General features: G+C 43.9%; 1 protein-coding gene across 3 annotated transcripts in view; it reads right to left on the reverse strand.

The window, feature by feature from the left end:
* The window catches only part of LOC144491658 (inter-alpha-trypsin inhibitor heavy chain H3-like), a 54,400-nt gene that overhangs the window by 27,482 nt on the left and 13,420 nt on the right, over positions 1–13,498 (reverse strand). For all 3 annotated transcript variants that reach the window (XM_078209808.1, XM_078209806.1, XM_078209805.1), the window contains exons 10-13: positions 12,914–13,082; positions 9,324–9,449; positions 6,922–7,103; positions 2,140–2,325 (exon numbers count right to left, since the gene is read on the reverse strand). In XM_078209808.1, coding sequence (XP_078065934.1) covers positions 2,140–2,325; positions 6,922–7,103; positions 9,324–9,449; positions 12,914–13,082 — 663 coding nt within the window. The remainder of the gene's footprint in view (positions 1–2,139; positions 2,326–6,921; positions 7,104–9,323; positions 9,450–12,913; positions 13,083–13,498) is intronic.

Below are 13,498 nucleotides of genomic sequence, written 5' to 3' on the forward strand. Positions count from 1 at the left end.
TTGAGTGCTGCCAACCTTTTTAAATCCCTCATATATTTTTCTGCTCTCTAATTTCTCTTGTACCTTCTCCTATGATGTGACATTGACATCCTTTTCTGCCGTGAAGCCAAACATACAGAGATGCCTCCCAGTGGTTGCTGTCAGGATCACTGCTCATTTTGATCTATGTTAATGACTTTGACTTGTATATACAGGACACAATGTCAAAGTTCACAAATGACCTAGAACGTGGAGATAGTCAACAGTGAAGGGGATAGTAACAGAAAAGGGAAGACACAAGGCAAATTATATCTAATGTGGAGAAGTGTTAAGTGACCCATTTTGGTAGGAAGATTGAGGAGAGGCAATATAAACTAAACGGTGCCATTTTAAATGAGTGAGAGGAAGATTGAAACCTGGGGTTACAAAAACACAAATCTTTGAAGGTGGCAGGACAAGTAAGAAAGCTATTAAAAAGGAATTCTTGGTTTAATAAATGGAAGCATGGAGCAAACCAGAACAAATAACAAATCTTTATAAAACACTGGTAAGGCCCCAGCTGGAGTACTGTGACCAACTCTAGGCATCAAAATTTAGCACAAAGATTTAAAGATGGAGCTTTGATAGAACGGTACCACTGATAAAACATTTAGGCTACTTGGAGAGACCAGAGTTGCTCTCAGAACAGAAGGATTTTGATACAGTAAATTAGGAAAAATTGTTGCCAGTGGCAGAGGGATCAGGAACCAAACAAGTGATTGGGAAAAGAACCTGACGTCAAGGGAGGAAACCATTTTTTATGCAGGGAGTTGTTGTAATCTGGAATGTGCTGCTTGAAAAGGTGGTGGAAGTAGATTAAGTATAACCTTCAAAAGGACATTTTCTTTATATTCCTTTAAGGGATGTGGACATCACTAGCTGGGCCAACATTTATTACCCATGGCTAATTGCCCTTGAGATGGAGGTGGCGTGCTGCCTTCTTGAATCACTGTGGTCTATATGTTATAGGAACACTCACAGTGCTGTTAGGGAGGGAGTTCCAGGATTTTGACCCAATGATAGTGAAGGAATGGCAAGATACTTCCAAGTCAGGATAGTGCGTGACTCGGAGGCCACCCTGCAAGTGGTGGTGTTCCCATGCATCTGCTGCCTACCCTTGTCCTTCTCGGTGGTAGAGATTGCAGTTATGGAAGGTGCTGTGGAAGGAGCCTTGGTGAGATCCTGGTGAGAAAATGAAAAATAATTATGGACAATGTGGAAAAGCAGGGGAATGTGATGAATTGGATAGCTCTTTCAAAGAGCCATCACAGGTTGCATGGGCCAAATGATCTTTTGTGCTGTATCGCTCTATGATTTTAGGAGATTTTTGTCATGAAATTTTTAGGACAATCCTCCAATTCCAGGAAGAGGTCGTGATGATAGCATTTAAAAGGGAAGTCAATAAATAATTTTACAGAAATATTTTTGGAAAGGGAAAATAAAAAGGGAGGGAAACAGATTAAATGAAAAGTTCTTTAAAAGAGTTGGCATAGGCACAATAGGCTAAATAACTTCTGACTGCACTGTATTACAATGTTCTATGATTTGAAGACCAATTAGCTCAGTTGGCTGGATGGCTGGTTCGTGATGTGAAATGAGCGCAACAGCACAGGTTCAATTCCCATACTGGCTGAGGTTATTCATAAAGGTTCTGCCTTCTCAAACTTGCCCCTTGCCTGAGGTGTGGTGACCCTCAGCTTTCTCTCAAAAAATGGGAAAGAGCTGCCAATAACCCTCTAGGACTTTGGTGACTTTCATTTTATTCTGTGAGTCATAGAATCATAGAATCCCTACAGCCCATTCGGCCCATTGAACCTGCACCAAGGACAGTCCCACCAGGCCTTCTCGTAACCCCACGTATTTACCCTGCTAATCCCCCTGATACTAAAGGGCAATTTAGCATGGCCAATCAACCTAACTTGCACATCTTTGGACCATGGGAGGAAATTGGAGCACCCAAGGAAACACATGCTGACACAGGGAGAACGTGCAAACTTCACACAGATAGTCAACTGAGGCTGGAATTGAACCCGGGTCCCTGGCGCTGTGAGACAGCAGTGCTAACCACTGTGCCCCATCCAAAATGTAAACAAATTGGAATCATTAATAGAGAGTACTTACAGTTTGAGCAAAGACCTCTGCTATGAGAAAATCCAGATTGTTGTCTGAAATCTTGCCAGCCACGACAATTTCAGACCCATCGTAATACTGTTTAAAATTGACCTGAGTTAAATCTGAAATGGCATTCTCTGGATATTGCAATTTAATATCCAAAAGCAAGGGATTGGCCACTTCATCATAAAAACCCTGTGAAAAAGAAAACAAAGAATTTGACAAACTTTCAAAACAATCATAATTTTGCTGAGTCTTAATATGGGAACTCCTATTGAAATTGAGATTGGTATGTACTTGCAAGACCATTTACTCCTGATACTGAGGGTTTCTTAGACTTTCTATTCTCAGCTGCTATGAAAACCAGACGCCTTGGTTTCAAATTTGAACCAAGATGGCGACCCTGTAGAAAGATGCCAATATAAGACAACCCAATGGCTTCTTAGAAGTATCTGTCACATTACAGATCACAAACTCTTTCCCCATACTTCTATTAATCTGCGATTGATGTCTCATTCAAAGCATTCTTCCAACCTTAGAGCGCTTTGAATGTTCACCATATACTGTAGCAGGGCACATATAGAAGCTGTAACCTATAAATGAAACTGCTGCCATGCTGAATGGTTATGAATTATTTTACGCAGCACATCCTTCTCATTCAACTATGTGCAACATTGAAGTCAAAAAGTTATTAAAAATTAGTATGCAGGTTTGCAGCAAGTAATTAGGAAGGCAAATGGAGTGTTGGTATTTATTGCAAAGTATGAAGTGTGGCTCCAGCCTTAATGAGACTGCATCTGGAGTACTGTATACAGTTTTGGTCTCCTTACTTAAGAAAGTGTAGTAATTCAGCCACACACCAATTTTCTCGTCACCAACACCCTTTAATGTACACCAAAGGAAAAGGCCGCTTCCGCAGCTTACAGTCAGGCAGTCTTCATCTCGGGACCTACATCATTAGCCCAGGTACAGTTGCAGCCATAAAAATTGGCTGCTTCCAATTGGGTGAATTTCCACTTGCTCAATAAAGTAGCTTGTACTCCATGAAGCCCATGGGTAGATCTATTGATGATCCCCCATGGCCATTGTGGTCATCATAACATTCCACCCCTTTTGGTCCATGTCTCTCCGAGCACATCTGTAGGGAGGATGTTCTTTTTGGTGCTTGAGCGGAGGTCTGTTGAAGGCGGTGCTGGATCAGGTGGTGTATATCGAACAGAGGACCTTCTTTTTCGGAGAGAGCATTGCAGAGTTACAAAGCAGCTTCCTCCTCAGATTCAGCTGCAGCCCGGAGGCCCACTACTTCAGCCTCCATCTCAGAGTCTGTGCCTTCACTATCCCAAGGGGCCAATGCAGAGTGAGCTTCAAGCTGAGGGCTAGCAGTAGCTATTTCCACGGCTGGTGTCAGGAGCAGCTCAGCAAGGACTCCCTGGCTCTGAGGTGGTCTGAGAGTTTCTTTGCCCTGAATTTTGACCTTTGACCAGGTGTGCCTGTTCTGAAGTCCCTGTGACCAAGAGGTCATCTAAGTATACTGCTACCTTGGATAGCCCTTGAAGGATGTTCTCCATAACCTTTTGGAAGATGACACATGCTGATGAGACCCTGAAGTGCAAACAGGAATACCCTTGGGGTCCCTTATGCGTGTTGATTGTCATATATTTCTGAGAAGATTCATTAAATTCAAGCTGAAGATAAGCATGGCTCATGTCTAACTTGGAGAACATCTTGCCATCTGTTAACTTGGTGTTCAGATCTTCCATCGGGCATTGGGTACCTATCAAGTTTGGAAACCCGATTGACCAACTGTTTATAGTCTCCACAAAGATGAAATGATTTGTTGGGTTTAAGAACAGTGATGACAGACGCAGCCCTATCTGCAGATTGCCCAAGAGTTTGAGGTGCCCTACTTTAGCCTCCACCTTCTCCAGCATGGATTAAGGAACTGGTCTGGCTCTGAAGTACCTAGGTGCAGCATCAAGGTGAAAGAAGATCTTGGACTTGGCTCCTTCAATTTTCCCCAGGCCCTCTTGAAAAACTCCAGGGTATCTGCTGATAACCTCATCCATGCCCCCCATGTCTAGCCTGAAGATCGCCAACCAGTTGAGCCGCATCTGCTGGAGCCAATCTCTCCCCATGAGGCTTGGTCCATGCCCCCGTACAACAATGAGTGGAGACGAGTTGATTGCTGTCTATAAGTCACAGTCAGGTAGTCTTCACCTCAGGACCTACAAAGCCAGTCCAGGTAAAACTACAGCCTTACAAACCCCTGCTTGCTGCTTCCCATTGGGGAATAAGGCAGCTTGTACTCCACGAAGTCCATGGGTGGATCTACTGATGATCCCCTGTGGCCTCAGTAATCGTCATAACAAAAAAGGATATCATTGCATTTGGTTCATTTGACTGATTCCTGGGATGAAGAGCTTAGCTAATAAGAAAAAGCTGAATGAACAGGTTGGGCCTACACCCATCAGAGTTTAGTAAAATGCAGGAGTGATTTTATTGAAACATACAAGATCCTGAGTGGACTTGACAGAGTGGATGCTGAGATGATGAGCCCAATTTTACCAACAATTTGCGCCCGTTTTCGGGCGCGAAATTGCGGTAAAATCAGGTGTGAGGCCTTTATCACGATCTGCACCCGCGTCCGAGCAAATCGCGACTTTACCAACACCTGATTCGGGTACGGATCTGTTCCGCACCCGAATCGGGCGGCCTGACGATTTAAATGCATTAGCATGAATTTAAATCGATTTAATGAACCGCCCGCCCAACTCTATAATCAATTCCCATTTTACCTTCTTCTGTTCCATTCCGGATCCGCGCTTTTAGCAACCTGCAAGATAAAAATCAGAAGCCGATTTTTATTTTGCAGGGGAACCTCCGAAGCGGGTTCAGAGCCTGCAACGGCTCTCTGACCCAGATCATCCTCTGGGAGGGAGGGGCGGGGGGGAGGAGGGAGGCGGGTCCGAGCATCCTCTGGGAGGGGGGAGGAGGAAGGCGGATCAGATCATCCTCTCGGTGGGGGGAGGAAGGAGGCGGGTCAGATCATCCTCTGGGAGGGGGGGAGGAGGGAGGCGGGTCAGGTATATCTCTGGGGGGGGGACGAGAGGGCTGATCGTTGTCTGGTGGTGGGGGGGAGGCCTGATCGCTCACTGGTGGGGGGGGGGCAGATGGATCTCTGGTGGGGGAACAGGGGGGTCCGCTGCCACTCTGTGGGTGATCAGTGGGGAGGGAAGGGGGTAGGGGTGTCCGCTGCCACTTTGCAAGCGATCCCTCCTCCCCACCGGAGGAACAAATCCCTCCTCCCGGAGTGGATGTGCGGCCACTCTGGGAGGAGGGATTCGTTCCTCCGGTGGGGAGGAGGGATCGCCCGCAGAGTGGCAGCGGACACCCCTGCCCCCTCCCTCCTCACTGATCGCCCACAGAGTGGCAGCAGGCACCCCTGCCCCCTCCCTCCCCACCAATCGCCCACAGAGTGGCAGCGGACCACCTTGCCCCCCACCAGAGTTACATCTGACCCACCTCCTCCCCGTCCCACCCCACAAAGGATGATCTGTATCAGAGAGCCGCTCTTTCCGCTTTCTGCTTTTTTTTTCTTTCCCGACCCGGGCGTGCTTTTTCAAATTTTTTTCGAACTGCGCATGCGCAGTTCAGACCTCCGATCGTTCCGGCAGCACTAAGCCCCGCCCACAACACAGATCGGACTGGAGCCGGCTGAAAGCGTATGGGCGCGTCTGAAAGCAGATTTCAAGGTCGGATCTGTACTGCGCCCAGATTCGGCACATGGAATCAAAATGGTCAAATCGGGCCCGATGTCTTCCCCGGTGGGAAAGTTTAGAACTCGGGGATACAGTTTAAAAATTGGGGGTCCCATTTAAGACTGAGATGAGGAGAAGCTTTTTCTTTGAGAGGGTCATTAGTCTGTGGAATGCTCTTCCCCAGAGAGCAGTGGAGACTGGCTCATTGAATATTTTCAAGGCTGAGTTAGATGGATTTTTGATCAACAAGGGATTCAAAGGTTAAAGGGGGTGGGGTTGGGGTGGGCGACGCAGACAGGGAAGTGGAATTAAGCTCACAATAAGATCAGCCATGATCTTATCAAATATTGGAGCAGGCCCGAAGGGCTGAATGGCCTACCCCTGCTCCCAATTTTTGTGTGAACCAGTTGTCCATCCCAAACTCACCTTGTTTCTGCCTGGGGAGTTGGGTTAAAACCTAGGCGCGTTTTGCTCAGAGATGCTCCTGCTCTGCCACTATAGCTTTACCAAAGGCAGAGCTGTAATTCAGTGCCAGCAAGCTTTCAACTACACTCATGTTCATGTGTTGATGTAAGCCTACTTGTGACACTAATAAAAAAAAACTAAAATGTTAAAGATGACGCCGGGGCGTGGTGACCTCTTGTGAGCTATGCCCAGCATACCCTCTAATTCTATCTTTTACTCTCATTCTATGCTTTCAAAACTCCACTCTAACTCTTTTAAACTCTCTAACAATGCTTTAATTCAATCTTACAGATTTAGTGATGGACCTACCCTGTATTAAGTTGATCTTTCTGTACACCCTAGCTATGACTGTAAACTATATTCTGCACCCTCTCTTTTCCTTCTCTATGAATGGTATGCTTTGTCTGTATAGTGCGCAAAAAACAATACTTTTCATTGTACTAATAAAGGTGACAATAATAAATCAAATCAAAATGTTGTAGGTATAGCAGCAATGGGAACAACTCTGAGGGCATTCTGGGCCATAGTCAGTGAGCCAATATCTTTAAATATTAAATAATCATTTTACCTGGAGCTGTAAGGGAGCATCTGAATCCTCATAAATTCTCCGTGCTACTCCGTCATTCTCCAGTGCCATTTTCTCCAGGAAACTGTACTTAACATCATAACCAAAGCCAAGGCAATACACGTTGTACCTGCCATTGACAGCACTTTTAACATTCTGCTGAATTTTTGTTGGGTTTGATTCTCCTATAATAAAAATAAATATAATTTATTTTCGAGAACTCTGTTCTTAGAACGTGTTACAATCTAAGGTAAAATAAATGATTATTGAAGTATTTCTATATTTCAGACTTAAGTGTTTGACCGGGATGGGAGAAGGTTTAATTTGGGTTATGTTATTAGTAGTTTAGGTCCCATTTACAAAATGACTAAGTTATACATTCCAGTATTTTATCACTCACACAGGGAGTGCATGACATATACTTCAGAAATTGTTTACTTTGTTTTGGACCGCTGAACTCTTTCATAATAATGAACAAATAGATATTGGGGAAGTTGTACCAAGTCACTCTCATTAGTCTGCATGCTTTGCCAACCATATTTTAAGCCAACCATATCCCAGCCTGGCTTGATCTCCGTTAATATTGCCAAAATTGTGGGCCTTTGTAAAAATGGTGTCCGTGACCTCCTGGATTCTTTTGTGGGTGAACACTCGGGATCCTGCCGAGGTTCCCATTTGAGTCTTGGAAGGAGTCATTTACGTAGAAGTTGAGTGCGGTGGTTACTTTCATGGCCACTGGCTTCCAAGTACCTGAGGCCCCAAATCTTGCAAAATGTGATAAATGTGAGTCACCGGATTCTTGGTTCTCGTTCATCTGTAGATTACACACGTGATGCCTATACATCCTGGGTCCAGTAAGGAGTCTCACAACACCAGGTTAAAGTCCAACAGGTTTATTTGGAATCACGAGCTTTTGGAGCGCTGCTCCTGTGACAATAATGAATCAAATCAAATCAAATGAAGAAGAACCATAAGCAGTGACCTAGATCAAGGAGCCTCTTCAGAACCAGACAATCACACGGTATGACTGTGACTCACAAGGCGAAGTGAAGGGAACAGACAACAGGTGCTAATGCCAGAAGCCTTAATATATTGCACAAGCAGAAGTTCTGGAAAAAACCACTAGTGACAGGACAAGCCACATAGACTAGAGGGCCATGACTTAAGTTTGACCTAATTTGCATTATGGAAAAAAAGGGGAAGGATTGACATTTGATTGACACATGGTCATGAAGCATGATGCATGTTTCGATCGTGACGAGATAACGTATAAATATAGAGCTTTAAGCTCTAAATGACAAGCTTGACTTGAAAGGCCTCTCCCGCAAGCATGAATGTGGAGTGTGGAGGGATGATTGCAGCAAACAGGTGTCATTACAACGCCCACCACGATCAGGAGCAGAAACCCCCAGCCTCATGTCCACAATTTCCCAGCCTCTGATAATTGGGAGTGGCACAGTGGTATTGTCATTGGACTGATAATCCAGAGACCCAGAGCAAGAGCTAGGGACCCGGGTTCATATCCCACCAAGGTGGATGGTGAAATTTGAATTCAATAAAAATCTCAAATTAAAAGTCTAATGATGACCATGAAACGATTGTTGAAAAAACCCATCTGGTTCACTAATGCTCTTTAGGGAAGGAAATCTGCTGTTCTTATCTGGTCTGGCCTACATATCACTCCACAGCCACAGCAATGTGGTTGACTCTCAAGTGTCTTCTGAAATGGAGGACAGTCAGGGACGAGCAATTAAATCTGACCCAGCCAGTGACACTTTCATCCCATCAAACTGATTTTTAAAAAATGTATATGAAGTGTCAACCATAGCTCAATAGTAGCTCTCTCGCCTCTGAGTCAGAAAGTTGTGGCTTCAAATCACAGTCCAGAGTCTTAAGCATCATAATTTGGTGCAGAACTGAGTCAGTGTTGCCTTTCAGATGGGACATTAATTCCTCTTAGCTCGAAGCAAAGTATCCTTCGATATTATTTGGAAGAAAAGCTGAGGAATTCTCAATGTTCCCTAACCAATATTTTCTCTCAGCCAACTTCAGAACAAATTTGTGAATGCACTGGAGGACGCCCAAAATCTTACAGCTGTGGAACCTGTCTCTGAGAAAACTGACAGCAGTGATTAAACTTCAGAATTTGTAAGATTGGCAATCCTTCTGATTTGGCAATTTCTAAAAGGAACGCTAAATGTTTTATTCCTATTTCTGTGTTTTATTTTCTGATGAGGTCCGTTGTGAAAGGTTGCAATGTTTTCAAAGAACTTCATATCAGCAGCAAATAAAGCACCAGAACCCAAGACCAGATATCACAGGTTTGTCCCTGTCCAGTTTCAAAATGTAATTCCATTAGACAGACTTTCACAAGACACAGATAGAAGGCATTTATTTTCACTAACCTGAATTTGGATCACCATCAGTTAACAAAATGATCATGGAGACACTTCTTTCAGGCAGTTGCCTGTCTCGATGGGCTTTGTCCAGAAGTTTTGCTGCTTTCAACATTGGTTCATTTATATTTGTTCCTGCAATAAAAGAGAAAAAGAATATCTTATCTTTTAATATGTTACCGTCTGGGTAGAATTTTACCTTTTTTTAAACAATGCCACCAAAATATAAATCAGGCAACTAGATTTCAGATGTTAGAGTATCAGTTGACTACCTGTTTTTAACAATCTAAAGAATTTTACTGGGACAAAATCCCAAAGCATGGCTAAGTAGGTCTGTGGGAGTGCTCTATACTAACAAATTGCCCTGTTGGAAAAATACTTAATTGGAAAATATCTTTGTTTAAGTACTACTTTTACCCTACTGTTTGGACCAAAAACAAATGTCAAAGCTCTCCACTAGACATTGTAGCAGTCAGGGCATTTTATATTTTGGGTGGCATGGTGACACAGCGGTTTAGACTGCCAGGGACCCGAGTTCGATTCCGGTTTTGGGTGACTGCGTGAAGTTTGCACATTTTCCCCGTTTCTGCGTGTGTTTCCTCCAGGTGCTCCGGTTTCCTCCCACAGTCCAAAGATGAACAGGTTAGGTGGATTGGCCATGGTAAACTGCTAGTCAGATGAGTCTCACTTGCGCTGAATAATGTTTAATCATTGTTACTAATATTGGTCGACATCGAATCATTGGCTCTTAAGATTCAGCAAAAATAAAATTGAACAGGTTGTGACTGCAGCTACATTCAAAGCTTTAGACTTGAACTCAGTTAGAATGGGTCACCTGTGCCCTAACCCAACAGTGGACTGGCCAACAGCTATGCTGCTGGAGTGAACCTAACCCACTGCACCTAGAAGGACGAGGACAGCAGCTACATGGGAACACCACCATCTTCAAGTTGCCCTCCAAGACTTGAAAATATATCACCGTTCCTTTGCAGTCGCTGGGCCAAAATCCTGGAACTCCCTTCCTAACAGCACGATGAATGTTCAACAAGGTGGTTCAAGAAGGCAGCTCAAGACCACCTTTGAGAGGAATTAGGGATGGGAAATAAATGCTGGTCTAGCCAGCAAAGTCTGTGTCCCATGAATGAATTGTGATGAAACTGCCGTTGAGAAATGTATCTTAATTATGTTCTCTGCAGAGATTTTTTTTTAAAACAGACCCTAGCGGTTTATTTTGGCACCATTATATCTGAGCCGATGTCCTCTAATTGTTGCTGAAGCAATATAATGGGCATCTTGTTTATTTTTAGTCTGGGCCAAATGCAGTGTCCTGGAGTTTTATGACCCTTTTGGAAGTGTTGGGTGGAGACTGATTGACAGGTCAGGTGGTACCTTGGGTCGGTTTTATTTTTCACAGGAAAAATCCAAAGGTTTTAGTTTCATTTTGGGCAGAAGCTGAAAGCAATGTTCTCTGTCTCTCTCTGGAGTGAAAGTTCTGCTGTGTGTGAGGTGTAACTAGAAGCAATAGGCAAGCAGTGCCTGTGTGTCTCAAGGTGTGCTGAAGTTCCAGGACTGGGAAGGCCTCAGCACTTTCAATTCAACATCCAAAGCAGTAATCCACAGCAGGTGTTACAAAATTGCAAAATCCAGCATCACATGAACATACTTGCTTTCTGTGCTAAGCCTAGAACAGGGTGTTTCTGGGGTTGTTTAGCTTGGAACAGTATACTTAGCTGTTAAGGTTTATAGAATATTATGGTGTGTTTTTGTATTTGGTAAAAGTTATGCTGATTTTTATTATTATAGTTTAACTGTGTTCTTTAAATAAACTTTGTTTAATAAAAGCTTCCTGGAGGGTCACTTGAATCATACTGGGAATGAAACATTTTTAAATTCATTTGTGAGACACGGGCGTCGCTGGCTGGCCAGCATTTATTGCCCATCCCTAGTTGCCATTGAGAAGGTGGTGGTGAGCTGCCTTCTTGAATCGCTGCAGTCCATTTGCTGTGGGTTGACCCACAATGCCATTAGGGAGGGAATTCCAGGATTTTGACTCAGCGCCTGCGAAGGAATGGCAATATATTTCCAAGTCAGGATGGTGAGTGGCTTGGAGGGGAAATTGCAGGTGGTGGTGTTCCCATGTATCTGCTGCCCTTGTCCTTCTAGATGGAAGTGATTGTGGGTTTGGAAGGTTCTGTCTAAGGATCTTTGGTGAATTGCTGCAGTGCATCTTGTAGATAGTACACACTGCTGCTACTGAGTGTCGGTGATGGAGAGATTGAATGTTTGTATATGTGATGTCAATCAAGCGGGCTGCTTTGTTCTGAATGGTGTCAAGCTTCTTGAGTGTTGTTGGAGCTGCACCCATCCAGGCAAGTTGGGAGTATTCCATCACACTCTTGACTTGTGCCTTGTAGATGGTGGACAGGCTTTGGGGAGTCAGGAGGCGAGTTACTTGCCGCAGTATTCCTCGCCTCTGATGCTCTGATCTTATACTCACCCATGCCAAAATCAAAGTCTAGTTATAGTTTAGGCTGACTTCATAAAACACCTTGGAGTTTCTGGCTTGGATCATAACAGAATAGTTAATAATAAAGTCCAAGGTCCAGAGAAAGAAACAAAATTTATTAATAAAGTGTAAGAAGCCGTGGTCCAGGTAGGAGACAGGAGAAGACAAATCCTGTTTGGGACAGAAATCACTCTAAGAAATATCTCCACTGCCAGGGATGAGATTACCAATGACGTTAACGCCAGGAACTCAGTTCTGAGAGCAGGACTTAATTACTGAAATAAGTTCAATGACCTCACCAGAGTTCTCAAGATAAAAATCTTTCCTCTCACCTCAACAACTCTGGTCTCACACTTGCACTCACAACTCTAGACTCACACTTCCACTCTCTTTAGACTTGTTACTCACAATACCACTTCCCGGCTTCCCTTCTATTTCCCAAAATCACAATACGTACTTCACTCCATCTCCTCTCGTTTCCTAATTTCAGCACTGTTACAACTCTCAATTTTCCCGACCTCACATCTTGCATGTTATATATGAACTATGCAACCACGATAGATACAGGCTAAACACCTCATGGGGATGCCACTATGACACACCATTCTTTCTAGCAGAAGATCAAATCCACCCTGCTTATCCTCTATCCTAAGGAAGAAAACATGCTGGGTTGTAATGAAAGACAAGGCTGGAGAAGTCATCATATCTTATCCACTTTCTCCCCTTTTACTTCTATCTCTCCATTTACACTCTGCATGACAAGTTGCAACCAATTCTAACTCTACTTACCCTTGGCACTTAAAGCTAACCCTCATCTGTCGCCTTCATATCAGGTGCTGATAATTCAGACATAACTCTATCAAAATCACCCACCACAGCCAAACACAGTTATTCACATCTGTGACCCAGTAACCAGCTTGGGACCTAATAGAATGGATGGAATAAACGCAGCAGAGAAGCCAGGAATAGGACAAATAAATGGGGGACATTTTGAAGAAGGTATTCCCTTATAATTATCTTCCTCATTAACTGATTTTAGAAGGCAATGTACCAAAACGTTTCATGCTTTATTGAAGAAAATAACAATTGTTACCTCCTCTATCTGAAATGGATTTCACAAACTTTTTAGCTTCAGTCACGTTGCTTGGAGTTGCTTGAAGTATGGCATTTCTCCACGTCTTAATAGTATCATCAAATATAATAATTGCAAAATGATCCTCTGTGCTCATATCATCTAAAATTTTTACAAGAGCTTCAATTGTCTGAAAGGGACAAAACATCAGTCTGCAAATGTAACTCAAGAGCATCAAATTTAACAATTACATTAACTGCAATGCTACAACAGACTTTGAAGTTCCTTTTCTGGCCAAGTTGCTATGTTATGAAGGTGATCCCTGTGAATCATAACTGATCACACAATGGGTGGGATTTTCCAGCCGCGCTCGCCCCAAGACTGGAAAATCCCGCTTGAGGTCAATGGCCCTTTGCATGGTCCTGTTCTGCCCCCTTCCATCCATTCTATCAGGTCCCCTATGTGGTGGGTGGGATGGGAAAATTCCACCCAATGTATATGAGGGTGCGCTGAAGCGAGTGGGACCAGAGGTGAGGGGAAGGGAACAGTGACCTGAGGTCTGAGAGCAGCGGAGGTGAGAGAAGGAGTTAAAAGCAACACGGGAAA

This window comes from Mustelus asterias, chromosome 3 (assembly GCF_964213995.1).
Source record: "Mustelus asterias chromosome 3, sMusAst1.hap1.1, whole genome shotgun sequence".
Taxonomy (NCBI): domain Eukaryota; kingdom Metazoa; phylum Chordata; class Chondrichthyes; order Carcharhiniformes; family Triakidae; genus Mustelus; species Mustelus asterias.